Source organism: Betta splendens, chromosome 2 (assembly GCF_900634795.4).
Source record: "Betta splendens chromosome 2, fBetSpl5.4, whole genome shotgun sequence".
NCBI lineage: Eukaryota > Metazoa > Chordata > Actinopteri > Anabantiformes > Osphronemidae > Betta > Betta splendens.
In genome coordinates, this window is record NC_040882.2 from 20,270,895 (window position 1) to 20,291,613 (window position 20,719).

At 47.6% G+C, this 20,719-nt stretch overlaps 3 protein-coding genes across 4 annotated transcripts in view; 2 read left to right on the forward strand and 1 right to left on the reverse strand.

The window, feature by feature from the left end:
- Positions 1-5,478: 5,478 nt before the first annotated feature.
- Positions 5,479-9,986, reverse strand: ccnb3 (cyclin B3). 2 transcript variants are annotated; one of them, XM_029137899.3, is made up of 13 exons: positions 9,827-9,986; positions 9,477-9,602; positions 9,202-9,288; positions 8,921-8,977; positions 8,288-8,394; positions 8,009-8,183; positions 7,831-7,929; positions 7,599-7,691; positions 7,189-7,326; positions 6,926-7,081; positions 6,474-6,623; positions 6,078-6,208; positions 5,479-6,005 (listed from the first exon to the last, which is right to left on the reverse strand). In XM_029137899.3, the coding sequence occupies exons 2-13, from the start codon at positions 9,558-9,560 to the stop codon at positions 5,936-5,938; spliced, it is 1,347 nt and encodes a 448-aa protein (XP_028993732.1). In that variant the 5' UTR covers positions 9,561-9,602; positions 9,827-9,986; the 3' UTR covers positions 5,479-5,935. The 2 variants fall into 2 exon arrangements, with proteins under 2 accessions (XP_028993732.1, XP_028993740.1); XM_029137907.3 differs by lacking the exon at positions 8,921-8,977.
- Positions 9,987-10,539: 553 nt separating this feature from the next.
- si:dkey-171c9.3 (A-kinase anchor protein 11) lies at positions 10,540-13,936 on the forward strand. The gene is made up of 3 exons (XM_055507029.1): positions 10,540-10,718; positions 11,546-11,645; positions 13,003-13,936. Exon 3 carries the CDS (start codon positions 13,090-13,092, stop codon positions 13,726-13,728), a length of 639 nt encoding a protein of 212 aa, XP_055363004.1. The 5' UTR covers positions 10,540-10,718; positions 11,546-11,645; positions 13,003-13,089; the 3' UTR covers positions 13,729-13,936.
- A 2,934-nt stretch (positions 13,937-16,870) lies between these two features.
- Positions 16,871-20,719, forward strand: part of tnfsf10l (TNF superfamily member 10, like) — a 36,325-nt gene continuing 32,476 nt past the window's right edge. The window contains exon 1 of the mRNA XM_029138001.3: positions 16,871-17,591. Within this exon, the coding sequence (XP_028993834.1) occupies positions 17,349-17,591 (243 nt within the window). The 5' untranslated portion in view covers positions 16,871-17,348. The remainder of the gene's footprint in view (positions 17,592-20,719) is intronic.

A 20,719-nucleotide genomic window follows, 5' to 3' on the forward strand; every position in this document is an offset into this window, starting at 1 on the left:
TTTGTGACATGTTTTGTCATATTAGATTTTTAAATATATATTAATATTAAACATATTGAGGCCAAAATTGCTTTCATTGTAACATTAACACTTATTATATTTTTACAAAATTATGCACTTTTCTCAATTTTGGTCAAGAGAGCTGTAGTTTTACCAATAGAAGGGTTTGCTGGCTTTCTGCATCCTGAGCAGGCAATCAATTGCGTTTTTTTGTCCGTGATCACACGTCAGTAATTATGTGTTTGTGCATGAAAAAAAAAAATCACCCAATGTCTGAAATTTCAACACTAATATATATTTGCAGGACAGAGTTTTCATACGTTCAACTATAGTCATGCTACGCTGATGCAGGGTTTTAAGCTGTGACTTTACCAAGCAAACATGGCTTTGCTAAACGCGATGACAGCATCTGTACAGTAGGTTTATTAGTTTCATGAACAAGCCAGACACAACTACACAAAAAACCCTTTGTTGGAGAAATACTGCATTTAATCATTGAAACATTGTTGGAATTTATTTTGCTGATCTGCTCAAGCCTTGTTAGCTGTGCTATAGCCTTGAAGTTTTCTCCCTTCTGCTCTGCAAGAAATAGGGAGTACCAGTGTGTAGCATCCTTATCTGATGAGCCCAATGCTTGCTTTGTGCAGGAAATATTTCCCACGTACTGTGTGACGATGCACCTCCCAGAATGCAATACATATTATGAGCTGAATCCCTGTCTTCTCTTCAGTGAGAGGAAGTTGCCTTTGCTGTAAACTGCTCACTCCTTGCAAGTAAAATCCTGAAGAAGGTCTCAACTGATTGTGTCTGCTTTATTTAAGATTTACGAAGGGAACTAACAATTTCCCTAACACCCTTACACACCTCAATACACACCTCTGATCTCAAAATACACAGATCAAAACATGCAGCAGCTACGACAAACAACCAGACTCTAGCACCGTTTATGAATACGCCCTGAAGTTCATGCAGGTTCACTCAAGCCCAGCAGCTCCCAGATCATTTGCAACACATATACACACAATATTCTGTATATGAGGGTCACAATCAACTTGACACACTGACTCCGAAGAGCCATTTTCACACCGTTTCGCTTGGCAGAAGAACTCCTCAGAAGAAAACTGGCTCTGGTTGGCACAGTTAGGAGAAAGAGACCAGAGCGGACCCCCACCTCCAGCTGAAACAAATGGAGATTCTGTCGTCTGTCTTTGCTTTGCCAAAACTACCATGGTGGTATCCTACAGTACACAAAGGAAGAAAGTGCCTCTTTTGAGCACAAAGCACAGAGAACCATAACTTTGCAAAGGGGTAAAGAGAAAACCTGAAGCAATCCTGCACTACAATTTATGCTAAGAGGGTGTGGACAACCTAGATAAGGTTGTTGGCTACAGTTGTCAAAGGAAACCCATGGATAATTTGTCTGCAAAAACAAGTTAACATGGTTATACTGGGAAAATAGCAAAAGACATTCAAATTCAGCATAAATCCACTGTGGGAACCGGCGACACTAAGGACACTGCGGGCCCCGACTTTTTTTATTTTTAACCATTTATTTTACTTACTATTTTATTCCCCACGTGGTTTGTAAACGGCTTTAAGCTTTGTTGTATTAAATGTTTTTTAGTGCATTTTGCACTTTGAACCTGGTTTTAAATCATTTTAGTTGCGGCTGTTGCCCGCTGGCGTAGCTGGGGATTTGGCGCAGGCGCAGTCGGTCACTGCTGCGGCCTCAGCCACACCCCCTGCCAGTTCACGTACCACCAAACCTTCAGTTCACCTGTAATGACCGTTGTTTGGGAAAAGGGACCATATAAATACTGAGACAACTGATGTTACAAACTTAAAAGTGTTACAAGCTTCCGAACGGGCGGCGCTCGACGGAACAGGAGGAGATGCAGCGAAGTGAACGCTAATACACTAAAACCATAGCTCTCACGGAGCTTCGTTACGCGCACCTCGCACACAGCTGCGACCACGTCAAAACAAAACAGCGCCCCAAGCGGCACGAAGAGGCCGTTACAGCTGTTCATTTGTAAGACTGATCCTTGTACATGGAGCATCATTCAACGAGATCAGGTCTCCTAATTAGAGTAACCAGCTTACTTTTTAAAATGAATCAGTAATCTTACTGTGTGTCATGCAATCATGTTTTCAGACATTCAGTTTGCTGTTTAAAAAAACATACAGATAAATATTAGCAAAACTCTATGTTGAACCAGACCAGAAATATTCTACACTTACTACTCATTAACTGGCAGACTTGTGTTTATGTCACCAAACGTGACAGGACCTGTTTATCACCCTGAAATTGTAAAAATAAAACAAATGTGTTCTGCATGTAGAGTCAGCCTTTTGTAAAATACATGAAATAAATAATAATAATATACAATAACTATTTTGTCAAGACAAACAGTTCAGTGATGTAAGATGAACATGGCTGTTTTTAGGGCGTTGTTTCTAGCTGATGGCATTTTCCCCAGACCTTTCAAGGGAGAACTACACACGAGGCAAAGGATGCCAAATTAGCACACGAGTTACAAGTACACATCTTCCAAAGCTTCAGCTTTTGTAGGAAAACTAAAGTCCCTCTTTTTTTCAATTTTCTTTGTAACAGACCTGAGGTAACACACACACAAATTGCATTATTAAGGTTTGTTGTTAATTATTAGTTAATGGTTCTATGAATCCAAAGCACTAAAGTAATAAGAAATACAGCACATGTCCCAGAAAGCAGTAGTTCTACCTATGTTAGTGGAGAAAGAATCCCTGAGAAACTGGACTAAAAGAGATGTTTTGTTCCATGTTTATCGGCAAAACTGTTCATTTTGTTGGTAACAACAGGCAAAGTTGGGAAAGAGGCAAGATAAATATAAAGAGAGGAGTTGCGATACTGTTCCACAAATCATTGTGTCTGGTCGCAGAAACAGTATTAGAGGATAAAAAAGGTCGCTGGGTGATGGGTTCCATAGGAGAGGTCACGGTTACGATCATAAATATTGACGCACCCAATGAAGAGGATCCAGGTTTTTTCAGGGAGGTGCCTCAGCTTTTGGCTTTGTAGCTTTCTGGAGGAGTTTTGGGCTTGTATGTATGTATGACGTATGGCGTAAGGAATTATATTCATTACTCCAGAGCCCATAAGAGCAACTCCACAATAGATATTTTCTGTACACCTAAACAAGAAGCCCACAGAGCGGTGAATTGTCATATTGAGCCCCAAATTCTTTCAGATCATGGATAAAACAAACCCTTCACATTATGGAGACTGAAGGTAAGTCTTTAAAGCTTCTCTCAGTCGGGTTGTTTCGATGTCACAGATGCATAAGTGACAATAAAAAGCCGCTACTGTGTGTTCGTACCATTTAATTATCATAAAATAATACTGCAGCTGAAAGCACAGCTGGCAAAATAAATGTAATGAAATCCACAAAAAGGAGCTGGTTTTGCTAGCGCGCCATTCCTCCTTTCCTTTTAGCCACCGTCACTGGGAGCTGCAAGTCAAATGTAACGCACTGGCTCCGCGGCCATTCTCAAGCTGCTCGGTTCGATTCCTGCTTCTCTTGCCGTTTGGCAAACGCACAGATGAACCATCGTCGAGAGCACGAGCGGCCAAAGTGAAGGGGCTCCATTGTTTTGTCCCCCTCCCTCACACGGGGGGAGGCTGCCCTTTTCTCTCCACGTCCAGCTGGGGAGTGCTAATGGTAACGCACGGGGGCCAAGACAACCAGCCGGACGCACACAAGGCAGAGCAGGCCGCCGACACGCAAACGCACACTCCAGCCTGCAGCGCGGCCACAGCCACAGCCACGCCGAGCTGCGTATGCAAGTTCAACCTTCAGCATCTGAGCTGCAACGATACTTTCGATTGACTCGGGAGTCAGGGATTGTTTGCTGCGTCTTCAGCCTGGGAGTAAAAGGACTAATGTCCCGACAGTCTTAGAGCCTTAGATCTAACTGATCACAAACAAAGAGAACGACCACATTCTGGGTTTATCTTTAAATCAAGTGGAGAGAAGCAAAAACGATGCAGGATCAGTGGCTGAGCTGAACGATGGGCCTGTAACGTTTACACTATTTTAGCGATGACATTCTGTTTTATCCCTAAACCAACGAACAGCAGCTGAGCCCATTGCTGCTTCAACCTGATGCTATGCTGGATTTCAAAGTCGGAGCCATTTGTTGGCTGCTGTGTGCGAGAGCCAGACTGGCTCATAACTCGTGCAGTTTGATGTCTGAGTGGCTCTTTAACGCGGCTCAGTGGGATCGCGTGAGGGTCCAACGCGCCTCGCGCTGCACTGTGGGAACTCGAGGAGCACATCCGTGCCCTAATCTGACTGGATTACAAGCAGGAGCAGTGAATCAGCCCAGGAGCCTGTTTTCCTGCCTTCCGGTGCCTCCACCGGCTCACTTTAATCAGACTGGGTTACTGGGATCTGTAGCACAGTGTGAACCAGCCGCATGGACACACACACTCAGTTCAATGCATCCATTAATCAATAGAGTACATCAAGGAGGACATTCAGGAGTCGTAAGGCACAATGATCAATTTAAATCATCACAATTAAAAAGGACAAAATCTAGTTTGGGGACCAGTTCAACAATCAGTGAGAAATCCATCTTTCAGAGATTGGTCTGTCTGTTCCTAATCCAGCAGGGGCCTCAAAGGACCCTGATGCAACGCACGCAGGCACTGAGCCCGAAGGCTGGAGCAGACACGAATGAAGCACAATTCAAGCTCCACGTGTCGGGAATGTAGGAAATCACTGAGTGGAGCCGAAAAGAACAGGCTGTGAGAGACGAAGACCCAACATGTGCTTAGCCTGTCTGCTCATCAAGGCAGCGCCATCGCAAGGTAGAACGCGAGACGTTTGAGCCCGAACGGAGTCCGTCTCGTTCCCATCGGACGACGTGAAATCTATTTCCAGACCTTCACCCTCCTCTCGCACAGATGTCAAAGCGGGTCTCTGCAGGGATTTACAGGCATCTGATCAAAGCGCTAGAGGACGGCCCCGGCCGACACGCTGGTGGTCATCAGTTTGGGATTTAGGATAAAAGCTCAAAACCATTTTAGAGCTGAAGTGCCTGTGATTGAACCACGATGCCACTTACATATCATACAGGTGCACCGTGAATGTGAGTGGCATGAATACAAGAGAATGCACAAGATATGTGGCTCCAGCAAGTCTGGACTGAACGGAAATTAAAGTATCACGCATATGTGATCCTGTGTCAAACTGCTCTGAAAGCACCACGCAGATGCAGGCTGAGCAGCCCTGGAGCCTGAGGAGCATCAAAAATCTGAGACTGGAGGAACACGGCACTCTACTGACCTCTAGTGGTCTAGAGCAACACCCGCATCAGGACCATCAGGACGTCAAGGTGAATCATGTCTTAGCCTGTGACCCTGAAGCCCGGCAACAACAACCTGGTGCCAACTTCCCAGCAGTCCGTCCTCAAACAGACCACAAAACCCTGAGCAGCAGTTTAAATCAAAACAAGCCTTTATTTGCAAGAGTACAGATGAGAGCCATTTAAAAATAGCACAGCATCTTCCATCATCTTTTACAACAATATTAACATGATAAACACTGTACAACATAACAAAATATGCAACTGCTCGCTTCAACTTCAACGGCGGATGAAAACCTATAAATATGTGGGCCAGTGCATAATTTAATAATCAGTAAAAGCGAATCTGCATGAGCGAACAGAGGCTTCCACGTTACCAACGGCATCACTTTTTAAAAGATATAAAAAGGGAACTAACAAAAACACTAAAACAACCTGGTACAAACATAATAAATGGATATGTTAAAACATTTTTCCAATTAGTAACATAACATTTATTCAATACAATATAAAATACTAGTTTGGGGTGTATAAATATTGAACATATTAACAAATTATTTACAAGTTCTCGTGGACAGAGTGGCTCTCATTGGGATAAAGCTTTTTCCAAAACGCCACTGTTGACCAACGGTAGTGTGGCAACTTCAAAAAACACCCTGAAAAACAGGAAATCAGTCATTAGTCTGTATTCCGTCAGGTCAAAGGGTTTCTGTGTATCCCAGACTTACTTATGAGAGTATTTGTTCCTGATTGCCTTCAACTTATCGTCAGGAGGAGTGCAGAGCATCGAGTAGAGCTTTCGGGCGACGGGAGCCACGTCCGACACCTGGTAGCCAGAGTGGAACTGCAGGATGGGAGACTGGGGGGAGACGGACACAGGAACGGTTCAGTATCTGATGAAAGCTAAAGGATCCACGACCCTGCTCCCATTTACACAGGAAGAGCCATTTACACAAATTAGAAGAGGAGGAGCCTCCAGATCAACCTTTTCTGGTGCTGGAAGCTACCTGGACTTAAACCACCACTACATGTGGAACAAAGCTGAGCTACATGGTCAGAAACACAAGGTTTGTCATGTTTTGTCCAGGTAAACATAGCATATGAAGCATAAGAGGTGAACCCACCCATCCTCCCAGGTCTTTGGTGACCAACGCCATCAGCAGGCAGGCTGAGGCCACCAGCGACCCCCTCTGCACCACCAGCTCCATCTCCAGCAGGCTCATCTCGCAGTAGTAGCGCGCCAGAGTCAGCGTGTCTATGCCGGCACTCACACACTGCAGAGACAGGACAGACGTGAGGGAGGGCAGAGGCGCAGTCCTATAACAGAAGCTCCTCTGTGGGCCCTCGGGCGCCTCAGGCTGACATTAATGCCCCCCCCCACACACCCACACACACACACACACACACACACACACACACACACACACACACACACACACACACACACACACACACACACACACACACACACACACACACACACACACCACACACACCACACCACACACACACACACACACACACACACACACACACACACACACACACACACACACACACACACACACACACACACCTTGGCATAGCGTCTGAGGAACCGATAGGGGATTGGGATGTTGATGTCAAAGGACAGCGTCTGCAGGATACTGGCTTCCATAGAGATCAGCTCCTCCTTCTTGTACGCGTCATCGCAGATGTACAGGAAGTCGTCAACGCACGGCGGACTGCGCTCCTGCGTGAGCGGAGCACCGGGCATTAGGTGTGAACAGGATAAACGCTTGAACAGGAACCAAACCATGCCACAGTCTGACAAGTTCACTCTATTGCGTCAGTTCTCACCTCGAACTTGGAGGCTATGAGCATGGTGGTGGAGCCGACCAGCTGCAGCATCTCCCTGTGGATGGGGGTCTGGGACAGGTAGTGGTCCGTCATCTTCACAGCCAGGTAGAGGGTCTCGTGGTACAGCTCAAAGTTCTCCTGAGCGAACAGACAAACACACAGCATCTGTCACACACGCGGCTGCAAACGCAAAGAGCCACCGTTCAGGCCTGAAGGGAGAAATCCTCCCGCTGTGCCTCGCAGCCATTTCGTTTCTGGACTGTAATTTCCAAGATCTGAACCCAGACCTCCTGAAGTTTTAATTAGCTGGTTCTTTTTAATTTACTAAAGGATTACCTCAGTCTCTCAGCACCTTTGGAATCTGTTATTCACACAGTTTCCACCCACGCGGGCTTCTCAGCAGCACTCACCTGCACTTCAACGAGCCAGTCGATCAGGATGGCCCTCATCTCAGAGTTGAGGCTGGGCTGCTGAGGCATGTAGTTACACAGGACGAACTTCTCCTGAACACAGCGAAACGGTGGAATTAACGCCGAGAAAGAACCGTCGTATTCAAAAACTAAACCTACGTTCCAAAAAGCAAAAGCTACATCATTTACAAGACTCCTGGCTTTTGTAATTCCGTATTGGCGTCTGACTCACCTCTCTCTGTTTGAGATAGTCAAAGATGTCCTTGGCGTATTCTGGGCACATGTAACTGTCCTCAGAGTTCTCAGAGTCAATGTCAAATTCCACAGGGATCTGAGGAGGTCATATGGAATCGGAACTCTCAAGCGCTGTCAAAATCCAAAAGGTCCTTTCAAAGTGCATCTTTTCCTACCTGCTGTCTCTGCAGGTGCGCTGGCACTTCTCGGGCAACAGGGGGCAGAGCAGCTGCCAGCTCTTCTACTGGAGCTGCTGCACCGTGCTGTGCCTCCTCTTCGTCGGGCTTCTCCACCTCCACATCGGGCTTCTCCACCTCAGCAGGCGGTCCCTCTGAGCTCACAGACAAAGGCCTGTAGGAGGAGGAGAGGCAGGGTGTAAATATCATCATCATTATTATTATTGTTATTATGATGTTACAGGACAAATGAGCGGTGGAGGAGGGGGAAACGGTTACTTTTTCAGGGTGGACTGCTTCTTTACAGCCACCGAGGAGCTTTTGTTCACCACCTTCTTCGTTGCTTCTTTTTTCCTCCCTGGAAGACTGATCTGAACCTTATGCGCCTGCAACACAGCAAACACATCAACGCTTTAATCACGTGCGTTTTGCACACCACTCTGTGCCGTTTTACAGCGCGTGCAGTTAAAGATGGAAAAATTAGGCAAAGTGAGTTTCTCTAATCCTTGAACCAAATCACCGTGAGCTAACTGTACAAAGCCCACTGGGACCTGGTGACATGTACAGAAGGTGCTCAGAACAAACTCCAGTCCTTGTTAGCGTCTGTCGCCTTGTTTGCTTCACCGCAGGAGAACAAACAACGAACGCGACCCTTGGTTCGAACCCAGATGAGGCTACAAACTACACACATTCACACCACGGTGCAGAACTGCTGAGTCCAGTGGCACCATGTCCAGTTTGACGGAGAACAACAACACAGTGCACATGTTTCCGTGTGGTGATCATGCAGAGTGGTGCAAACCCAACATGTCCACATTTCACCACACTGATAATCCTGAAGTAATAAACGCAGAGGCTGCTGTGACGCCTCATCCGCCACCAGTGTTGACCCTCGCGCAGCGTCCCACTTACTGAGCCGCGTCCGCCGTCGCTGTTGGGCCGACAGTCTGACAGACTCGCACCGACAGCCTGTCGTCAAGAGGGACGCAGCGTTAGGACAACAGAGAAATCAGCCTTGCTGCTGTAGCTCCCATTGAAAGAATCAAGCACTTGGTGGAGCATCGGGTAAAGAACCGATGAAGCCAGCGCTGTCAGGGAGTAGATGAAGCTCTCCTACTGCACGTTTGGGCTCTTTAATCCATCATTAATCCATCATTAATCCATCATTAATCCATCAGGGAACAGTGACTCACGTTGGTGAGGTCGATGAACGCGGTCCTCTTCTTGGGCGCTCCATGAGGAGGGGAGGAGGACCTCTTCACCTGCGGACCTTCCTCCTGCTGCACACAGACCGGAAGGAGAGCAACACAACTCGTTACTTCTATATAACACAGCACCGACGCTTTACAGCACAGAGAAGACGCCTCGCGAATGCAGCCTGCGCAGAGGCCAGCTTTGGCTCGCGACCTGCTGGCGGGCCACGAGCTCGCGTCCGCGTGGAGAAACCCCACGGCTGCGCGTCGCTCACCTGGTTCTCCGTCTTTGTTGGGTTGAACTTCGGTATCCTGCTGCCCGCGGTCACCGTGGGCTTCTTTCCCTTGGGAAACGGCATGGCTGTCGCGTAACACGAACACTGCAGCGGCTGCACTGGACTCTGCCCCGGCGAACAGAAACAGAAAAAAAGGCGGGTTGGTTCTGTAAAGTGCGCTGCAGTTGGCTTTGCTAGGCTGCTAACTGCGGGTAAAACCCAGCACAAAGCGCAACGGGTGCGAGAAGAGGATGCGGTGCGTCACTGTGTCCGCTAGTAGCGTCCACGCTCGAACCGGAAACGCGCTCAAACATTACTTAGCAATCGCTCCAAACAGCATCGTGTTTTACCTTAGATCGGAATCGGTGATGCAGTCGCTCGCTTCGAACAGGACCGACGCCACGTAAAACTGGTTGTAAACACACCACGTCTGCTGCGCCGCTTCGCCTTGAGCTCAAACAGCGGCGACTTCAGATGAGGATCCAAATCTGCTGCGCTGCGCTCCGATTGGCTGGATTTTGAGCTGAGTGACCAATAGGGAAGTCGATCAAGATGCCGTTTAAGGAGGCGTTGGTTTTAATATCCGGGCCTGCGCGTCGATGAATAAATTGCAGAGCATAAAAGCATAATCTTTAATTAAAGCTTATTATATTTTTAAAAAGATGATGTGATAATACGTGTTAACATGTGTTTTAGCATCGTGTGTCTATTCTGTAGATGTGGCATTTATTTGCGTAAATGTTACAGATAAGCTCCGCCCGCCTAATGTCCTTGCAATCCAGCAAACTCTGAAGGAGGCGGTTGCGGGCTTTTCAAATATCCTAGCAACCAGCAGCAGTTTAATTGTTGGACGTTTTAACGCGTGTATTCGGGATGACGTCACATTTAAAGATAATCCGATGTTTGCGTTTATGATCATAATATTACCAATGTATCCACGGCCAACAAAATTATAATTTGGTAAAACTATTAGAACTGGAAATAATTTCAATGCATCTGGTCTAATATGCACGAGTCAACCAGCGAATATTTATTTTCTTTTGACTTGATGGAATTATATGTAACACATATAGCCAGATAGTAGAACCTACCAGGTGTATTATCGTTTTGTGCAGTCACCAAACAATCATGAGAGCAGCGAGCTGGCTGACACCAAAAGCTTTTCCTGAACCGGAACCGGCAGCACAGAGGTTCAGGCCCCGCAATGGCTCTGATAACGGCCGATACCTCTGCACCCCGAGGGTAAGTTAAGTATGAACACAGGAAAATAATCATGGATCCAGCTTCCAGGAGTCTGGTATGGCCAAAGCCCAGTCTGCGTAATGGGAACTGAAACCATTAAATGCTGCTGAGAGGGCATTTCAGTGCTCCTCTAACCTAGAGGATATTAATTCTGCCTCAGAGCGGTGTCATCTCTGAAAACACCCTCTAATCGCACTCTCAACGTTCCCTGACCCCGTTATCGTCGCACTTGTTGTCCTTTCAATCCAGCATGTTGCACAAAAGACACAGGTCCATCAAAAAATATAAGTGCCAAGGCCTATTTGGTTGAGACATTCAGCCCACGTCCTCTTCATTTGAACAGGACACTGTGATGATGGCCTTGGGTTCACGCGGCGCTTTCAGCCAACTAATGGGGTCTGCAGAGAGATATCATCTCACAGCACTGCTTTCATTTCGGCTCCCTTCCCTGTTGTCCTCATCCAAGACAAAAGGCCTCATAAGCAGCAGCTTCTCCCTCATTGCTTGAGTCTCTGTCACGGCTCAGAGGCATAATTCTTCAATGCTGCGGGGGTATGAAAATCCAATTCAGAGTCACGGGGGTGATGCTTCACGCTGATCAGATCATGGATCTGTCCGCTTTTACTTTATTAAAATCTAAAGGGATTGATTGTGTGTCTTTAAGCCTGTGTAATTCTACCTCCTTCGTCATTGTGCTTACTTCACTTTGACCAAATAATGTCATATAAACTCAGAGAGGGTTGAAACAGCGTTGAGCCGTTGTTTCCTCTTGCTGTCACTCACTCACACACAGAATGATGCACTTTGTTTTCCTTTCGCTTACACAGGAAGTGAATGAAACTGGTGGTGAACTCATTTCTCGAACTATTTCCGTGTAACATCATTTGCACTGGAAACGCTTGACAAACCATCACGCTCGGGCACCTGGTGAGTTTTCTACATAGACTGTTGACATTTCCTACGCCACCTTTTCATATTTTATTGATTTAGTGCAAGGTAGAAAACCAAAAAACAGAAATTGTCATAGTTTTAACATAGATTTTCTTAAACTTAAAATAGTATGAAAGAAATGCAATTTTAATCAAATGTTCACTAAAATATTCCTAACAGCACATGGGCTAGATTTACACAGAGGCTACAAGTCTTCTAAGATCTCACAGAGTAACAGGAAGTAATCGACGTTAAATCATATATCAGTATCCATTTTGGGGGAGATTATGTGTCATATAGTTTTTTATTTAATCCTGACAATTCACAGCTCATAAGTCAAAGGAGCAGTATTAGTACAGTAGTACAGTTGAAGTACAGGCAAAGAGAATAAGGAAGTTGGGTGTTACATTCACTTTCTTTGTTAACATTGCATCATTTCTGTTGTTTAGGCAGACAACAAACTAAAACAAGCTGCGTAGCCAGAGTGATATTAGCTGGAGGTTTTTATTTAAGGCTTTAGATAGTTTGTATTCATATGGATTAGTCTTTAGTCTTAGAGGAGCTTTACATTAAGCTCATGTTGACTGAGAATAATCTTCTCATCCAGGAGAGATGCCTTTAAATGTACAGAGATTCCAAAAATAAAGCTGTAGAACGGTAGAAACACAAGTTGTTACACAAATGAAACATGAGGCAATCTGATGTGGCTCAAACAACAGTTTTGTAAATTTATGCTCTTAAGGGGTGTCGAAGCTGCATGAGATTCTTTGTTATTTCATCTCTTCTCTCTATTTCATACCTTTGCACAAACACATCTGCAGACTTTTGGTTTTGTTATTAATGTTTGTCTTTGCTAATCAATTAATTAAATTGTATAAAACGTATGGGTGGGTCATTGTTTTTTAAATTTGGCCTCAATTCTAATATAGAAATGATTCAGCGACGGTTTATCCACCTGATCTTGAGCTGAGTTTACTGTCGCCGTGCAGAGTTTTGGTGCTAATCTGCAGCGGAGAGAACTTCCTGCTTGTCACATCCGGCTGACAGCTCATATGGTCACAGGCCACGATCTTACTTTCCATCTGAGGCTGCAGAGCGTGTGGGTTTTTTTCACTTTCTATTCTACAGCACATATAAAATTCCCTAAATTTGCGGCTTGTCTAGATCTGACCGCCAACTACTGCCTGCCCCAGATGAATATTTATGTCCTGTTGGCAACCAATACACTGATAAATAGGCACACGGTCGTGTTCAGGCCATCGCTGGACTTTCACTGCATCCTTTCTTGGTGAAACAAGGCTCCACTAGAAACATTTCCTGGGTTCTGATTGAAGATCTTGCTTTTATCCTCTAGAATTTGATGCAGGTGGTGCCCAAGAAGCAGCGAGGCCCAAAGAGAAGCCTGTAACCTCAGAGGCAGAGCACCGTCCTTCTAAGCCAGATGGAAACGGCTGAACCCAAAGTGAGCGTCTCTCATCAAGGCCGTGAGACGTTAGCTGAGGAGCTAGCATCAGCGGTGATCGACGCTGCTCTAAGGGAAGTAAGAGGTCATAGAGTGGGCGGTGGACAGACTGACAGCCTTGACGAGGGACAAAGAGGCGTTTCCAGGGAGACGGACCCCGTCACAGACCTCCAGTACCGCCCACCTCTGTCACAGACGGGGCTCCCGGCCGCGGGGTCCCTCGACTACCCCGACGCCCCCCCGACCACCCCTCTGCTCCCGGAGCTCGAGAGGAGCCGCCACAGTTTCGCCCGGAAGCTGAAAGGAGACTTGGCAAAGGTTTTCTCGCCCTCGCCTCCTCCGCCCACCCCAAAGGAGGAGGACTGCTCCGGCGGGCCCGCCGGCGACCCCCGGGTGGAGCTGATGGAGCACCTGATGCAGTCGCTGGGCACAGGCGACGCCGAGGCGGGTTCGCGGCACGGCGCCGCGGTGGAGGCGTTCGCCGAGGCCCTTTCACGCGACGTCATCGACTGGGCCCTGAGCTCCACGGCCGTCGACAACAGGCTGCATCTGTTGGCCCAGCAGCTGGCGGAGACCATCATCACCTCCTCCCTGGATGAAGCCAAGGTCCTTATCTAGCCATTCAATGTGACACGTGAGCGTATGCAGACAGCTGAGCAGGCTCCAGGGGCAGTGACCATCTTCGTCCTGCAGGGGGCAGCACAGGAGCAACGTCAGTCCATCCAAAGTGCTCCTCCAGTTTGAATAGTGTTTAAAAAGTCCTCTCACAATGTTTATAATGTCATGTATATTGTTTATCACATATTAAAGTAAAGTATTTTTCTAATTAATGGCTGCTTTTGATTGCCTCCATGAACTCAAATTTAACACACAGACACTTCATTCTTAAGTGTCAGACATTAAGATCAATTTTCTAGTTTATAGCAAGACGGCGACGCAGCGCTAACGCATTAAGAGTAAAGGCACATTACGCCACCACATCATTGAACACGCTGGGAACTTCTTGGTTATTTCCCCTCGTAATTGGCCTAATTTTGAGAAATGCAGAGTGATTCATTCATCCCTGACTGAGCTGAATATTTGCATGTGGGATGAATTTGTGTTCTGGAAGAAAACAGGCTTTTTTTTTACCAATATATTGAGGTCAGATCTGGAAGAGTCATGGTGTTTACCCAAGACGTGATGTGATCCAGCAGAGGGGAAAATCGATGCCTCCCTGAGAAGGAAACAGTCAGGCGCTGGCGAAGCTACAGAAAAGGCTGTTTCTTTTATATGTTTGAAGGGAACGAGCGCTTTCCTCCGTCTCTAACACATGGAGTGATCTGGAGAAAGCCCAAAGTCAGACCCCTTTGCTGCTCACCAGCACCAGCATTCAGGCGCTCCGTGGTGAGAGGACCTGACCGGCCGAGCTGGAGGTCTGAGGGGAGTCCTCTGATCCCCCCACACGGAGGCTGCTGATTTACGAAACGCAACCCGTGGTTGCACAACTGGGCTATTTATCTGAGCCACGTACGCACAAACATGATTGAAGGCGCACTCGTCCACCTTTCTGCAGTACGTGATGGTCCCCTGGCTCCGATGCATGACGTGCTGTGGATGATTATCACCATTATGTGTTTTTTCGTTTCATTCGGTCACCGCGGACGCACACGAGCTGAAGGGCTGGGTGGACAGCTGTGGTGTCACACACACACACACACACACACACACACACACACACACACACACACACACACACACACACACACACACACACATCTGCAGAAACGCTTGCTATATTGTCAGGTGGTGGTCGGCTGCCAGAGTGAGAGAGGGAGAGAAGGGAAACCAGGAAAACACACAGGAAGCTCAGCAGGGAATGCTGTCATGGATGCACACACTCACATTTAATATTAAAACCTGTTTGAGTCTCTAGTCCCTCTTTATTCTACGTCTTCACAGTGTTCTTCTAACCAAAACAGTTGTAATGCACAAGCTGAATTTACTGTTATCTACCTGATACAGAGGAATGAGGATATGCTGTTCTACAAAACAATCCAGTATGTCCAGTGTTGCAAAAAGCTTTCCTGAAAAAACTCTTTGTTATTTATGGTCTTGGGTTCATATAATGCCACCGAACCGGTTTGTGGCCCCGCTTCGAGTTCATGTTACACTTAAAACACTGAGACCTACATTTTTTAATCAAAAATGCATTTTAAGTTTTAGACTCGATTTTACATCGAGTGTTGGATCCACGTGGCTGCAGGAGAGAACTGTGGAAACAGCTTCAGTGCATTTTATAACTTCACAACGTACCTAAAGGTCAGATCTGCTTCCTGGAGAACAGATTTGACTCTGTGATTCCAAAGTGACCAGCTTTTGTTGCACATTCAGATTTCAGTGTCACGCTAACAACTCATCCCCTCTGCAGCCCCATGCTGGACGCCTTCCCAGAAAGCCCCGCGGCCGCGCTCGTACCCCACAGTGGAAACACCTCAACCGATCGCACGATAACAGCGACAAGTGGAAACACATTTTAGCCTCGGCGCTGGCAAATAGGATCAATAGATCACTAGATCCTGTCTGAATCCGACTGTGATCCTTGTACACGCAAGCGTTTGACCAGAGGCATCAGCAGCAAGTGTCAGTCTGTTGTAAACAGTCGGAGATTTGATCATTGCTGGGGTCAAACTCTTGACACGGAGGTGTTTCAAAACCATCGGAGACAAAGAGCTGTTTCGACAGCTCAGGCCGAAGGCCCCGAGGAGCTCAACTTCAGACCCAAAAGAAGACCGCTTCCATCGTAGCCGACTTTTCTCCAGACGTGGAAACTATTTGACTCGTCTTTCACCCAACTTTTAAAATGTTTAGTGCTGTTTGTTTAACCATCTGCTATTTCGCATTTCCTACGATCCAAGTTGTTCAGGCCTCACCTGACGACTGCAGCCCCCCCTCCGTGGACACAGCAGCGAACCCAAGTACTTCCACATCTGCTGCAGACCCCGAAAAGCACGAAAAACCCACTGAGTGGCCTTAAATGAGACATGAACACATATTAAACTTGAAAACGCGTCACCAGTAAAAATAGTGTAAAACTGTTAAACTGTTTTAATGTATTTTCTGCAAATCAAGGCTAAGAAATACTGACGCTCTCCATCCAGTTCCAGCTGTTTGTGTCGATGGAGAAGAAACGGAGTGAAAGCTCAACAGTGGGCTTTCAAGCCTCCACGAAGCTACGTAATGAAAGCTCCCAGACAGCAGTAAACTCTAGATGCTGTGTTCATCATTATTATGATGAAGCTCTGCCGTCGCTGGTCTGAGAGCAGCTCTGTCACCTTTTAAAACCTGCAAGTTAAACATTGAACTCGTTTTCCACTAAGTGGGCGTCAACGGCGACGAGCCCTGAAACAGTCAAACAGTGGAGCTCAGAGGCTGCAGCGATAAGAAGGGAGGATGCACATTAATCCACATCTGTAAATGTTTTGTAAATATGGCTGATGCGTGAAGACACAGCTGGCCGTTTGCCAGCGATGTGGAGGAACTGATAATGAGATGCTTCTGTGATTCAGCGTGGACATGACGGGAATAAAACGGACTCTCCGGGACTGCGAGATTCAAAACGTGACGAAAGCTCCCGTCTTCTTTTAGCTCGACTTCAGTTACTGAGCTCTAATTTTAAACCCGCAACCAAATCTGGAGCCGGAGGGAGGGAGGGAGGGAGGCCCGGTCCAAATGTGTGAAAAACGGCAACAGCATGATTTATATGGATACAACGACAACCTGACCTTTAATGGGTCTGAGCCTCATCCACAAACACAAACTACGAGCTCTCTCTTTCTAAACCAAGGGCCCGCTATGATCTGAGGGCACGAAATGGGACGAACTGATTAGTGGACGAAAACCGAAAGAGGAGCCGCAGGAGGAGGAAGAGGCAGAGCCTTCCTGCAGCTCCAGGGTGATGAAGAGGTTAACCCTGCCCCTCTTCAGTCCGCCGCTGCCTCCTCCGGTCCCACTCCACGCAGCAGCCGAGCGCCGAGCAGACATGGACACGTCCGAACTTTAACTCTCCTCCCTCGCGCTCGCTCGCTCGCTCGCTCGCTCGCTCTCTCTCTCTCTCCCCCCCCCGCTGCGCTCCCACTGGAAACCTGCGGACGCATGGAGATCTAATTGCCGCAGCTCGTCGGTGAAGTCCGCGGAGGCCGTTGTTGTTTCGCGGCTCCCCTCCGGTTCGCGTGGTCCACTCATGCGTCGGGAACGCCATGGCCACTCCGAGCGCACAGCAGCAGCACCAGCACCAGCAGCAGCAGCACCAGGATTATTTCAGATCGGTCAGCAGCGAGTCCACCACCTACATGATGGTTCCGGCCGGCGGGCCGAGCGGGACGCGGCGCAAGGAGGCGCCGTCCAAGATGTGGGTGGCGATGGTGGTGATCGTGGTGGTCGTCCTGCAGATTGCCTCCACCACGGGGCTCTTTGTCTACCTGAACATGTCCATATCGGAGGTAAGCGCCGGTTCCGCCCGCTTTGGGGGGTTCAAGCTCCAGTTGTCCGGACTGGACTTTTGTAAAACTTTGGCACCAGGAGGCACTCTGTGTTGTAGACGCACCGTTCAGTCTCGCCGTCAGACCGATGCCACGGGAGGTTCGAGAACGGCCCCGTTTACGCGCAGTGTGCGTGGACGTTGGCGACGCACGGCACGTTCAATGGGCAGAAACCGCTGCAGGAGCGCGGCGTGCGCTCGGAGGCGAAGTTCGGAGAAGTAAATCAGCCGAGCCTGACCGGACTCGTTGAACGATGCAATGCCTGTTGCACAAGCAGCCGAGCGTCGGCCTGTCTGTCTGTCTGTCTGTCTGTCTGTCTGTCTGTCCGTCCAGCGGCCGGGTATCGAAATAAGCGTGCGTGATGAAACACGGTGGCGTCATCAGGACACGCAGAGAGTAGACGGAGCCCGCAGCGGGTCGTTTGTAGGGTGTGCAGAGGTGTGAAGAGTGGGTGCCGGCTATAACCTGCACTGATCGCAGTCAGGTACAGGTCAGACTTGGACACGCACGGTCCCCAGGCTCTGGGCTTCCGTGAATCAGATCAGCTTCGTTGGGAAACACTCCTGGGGGTGAATCTCTGCACGCGGCCTCCCAGAGAAACGGGCGGGGGACGCGAGGCGCGTCACACTCTTTGGAAATCGAGGTGACGAGTCTCGCGGCTGGTCACAGCTCCGCGGAACACGTGGAGGGAAACCCGAGCGTCCGCGCGCGACGCTTCCCTCCACGGCCACGCTTTTCACAGTAACGCCATCATTTTTACGTTTTAACACAAACCTTTAAGTGGCTTTCGTGACGCTCGTGGGCTTATTCATCACTGACTCGGCGTCAGAGCAGGCGCATGCGCACGAGGAGCGGTTCAGGGATGATGCTGGACAGAGACACACGCGGAGGACGGAGCCACGCATTTGAATGTGAATGCGGGGAATCCCCCGGTTCTCATGTAAAGGGCCAGATATTTCCACGCTCTGAATAGCAGCGTTACACCCGGAGACAAAAGCTGCAGGGAACAATGGCAGTTAAAGAGGAATTCTCCAGCGTGGCCTCGAGGCTGCAGCTCACACACAAACAAACTCCACACTGTTTGTTCCACTGCTGCTGCCGGGCCACTTTATGCAAACCACACTATTCACCTCGCACTTAATTCTAGTGTGAATGGACAGATTCCCTGACAGCGGAGTCGGATTATCAGCCACTTTGGGGGATTTGCTGATTTTCTGTGGATCCTACGATGGTGCTTTAAAATGCGGTGGGACTCCAGATGTTTTAGTCGTGTAACAGCTACATTTTCACTGAGTTCTGCGTTTGTTGCCCTGATTGTTGCATCTCCCTTTATGCCACTTAGTGTTTAAACTCACTCATGTGTGTTGTAGTTTTCACAGACACCAGCCTCCTTCCAGCTGAGAGCTCATTTAATTGAATACAGGTAAAATAGTGAAGGCAAACATTCTATTATACATTTTCATACATACATTACACATATTCTTGGTTGTAAAAATATGATATGAGCAAACCTTCAATAGTAATCTGTAGTCACACCTGGCTGGGTCATGGTGACATATGTATCTTCTTCTATCTAAGATGCAGATCCATATTACTTGATACAATGTGACTCTCGTTACACTGTTTTTAGAGTGAGGTTAAATGTAGGAGACAAGAACAAATAGGTTGTAATCACAGCGTTCCTGCTTCCACTGTGAGGCTTCATTCTCTCACAGACGCTTAGACAGCTGAAAATAACAAAACACACTGGGAGCATGTCAGCAATTGAATTTTGCTGTATTTATTACTCTAGTGGGGTTTTCCCTTAATAAACGGTGCCAGCGGAGGAGTCAGACAGGAGAAAGTGAAGAGGGAGGTGGTAAACGCTCAAATACAGATTCTTTGAGTTTTGACTCAAAGAAGCTAATGTGAATCAATTGCATCACACACCACCTGATGAGCGCAGCCTCTCTGTGTGGCCTCAGCTGCTGTTGCCAAGACATTTCTTTATTTATCCCGGTCTCACACTGGATCAGGTTGTGTGTGTAAAGGTCAAGTGTAAAGATGCCATGAAGGAACCAGTGGATGGACACACACACACACACACACACACACACACACGCACACACACACACACACACACACACACACACACACACACACACACACACACACACACACACACACACACATGTTCATCAGCAGTAACCACTTGGGCTCAAATCCAATCTTTCACTACAAACATTTAGCTTTAATTCAGGGCCACTAACATGAAGCTCCCACACCAGACTCCACTGCCAAAACACACAGTTCCCTCACTCCCTCTCTCTTCTCCTCATCACACCTTCCTTCTCTCTCTCTCTCTCCCCCTGTCTGTCTGCTCACCTCCCGCCCCCCTGCAGGCGCTGTGTTATGGTTCAGGTCCACGTTGGAGAATCAGGTTACAGTCAGCTTCAGGGCTCGAGGGAGGGACGAATTTTTGAGGAGTGACACACGCATTTTGTTTTTCCTATTTATGAGGGAGAAGTCTAGAAGTTAACAGCGTTTCTGGCAGCGGTTGTGTTTGCTCTGTGCATCAAAGGAGTCCTTGGCCTTATCTGAAGTTGCGTAAGGAGGTTTTTTATAAAAAGTGCAGAAACAAGAGACTTAAATGTTACAATGTTAATAAAGAAAGCAATAAAACAGATATAGTTTGTGTTGCTTCTCATGTACGTGCCTCATGTCTAACGTTAGGACATGTTAGCTTAAATAGTGCGTTTTAATTCCTGGATCACAGTAAACACACGCATTCAGGCGTCAGGTCTCCCTCCCTAAAAACAGAAGCGTGGAGATAGTAATTCCCAGCAAGAAAAGTGTGTCCTAAGCACGAGACACAGTGTCACTGCTTGCATGCGTTCACTACCATCAGCTGGATGATGATGAGAAGGAAAACAGCAAAATAAAGGTGGTGATAAAAGGTGAGAGATGCAGAATATGCAGAGTGGAGGTTTTACACTCAGCTGATAGTTTACAGACTCATAGGACACAAACTGAGGCCTCTGAGCTTAACCTTCAAACGTTGGGAGGTTCTCCCCATGCAGCTAAACTGGGTGGAATGTCGCTTTAAATGG

Excerpts from the sequence above, each read along its gene's own strand:
- ccnb3 (XM_029137899.3), bottom strand. The coding sequence starts at position 9,560 with ATGCCGTTTCCCAAGGGAAAGAAGCCCACGGTGACCGCGGGCAGCAGG. Across the intron at positions 7,692-7,830 it reads ACTATCTCAAACAGAGAGAG|GAGAAGTTCGTCCTGTGTAA; the intron begins GTGAGTCAGACG and ends CGCTGTGTTCAG. Across the intron at positions 7,082-7,188 it reads TCATAGCCTCCAAGTTCGAG|GAGCGCAGTCCGCCGTGCGT; the intron begins GTGAGAACTGAC and ends CCGCTCACGCAG.
- si:dkey-171c9.3 (XM_055507029.1), top strand. The coding sequence starts at position 13,090 with ATGGAAACGGCTGAACCCAAAGTGAGCGTCTCTCATCAAGGCCGTGAG.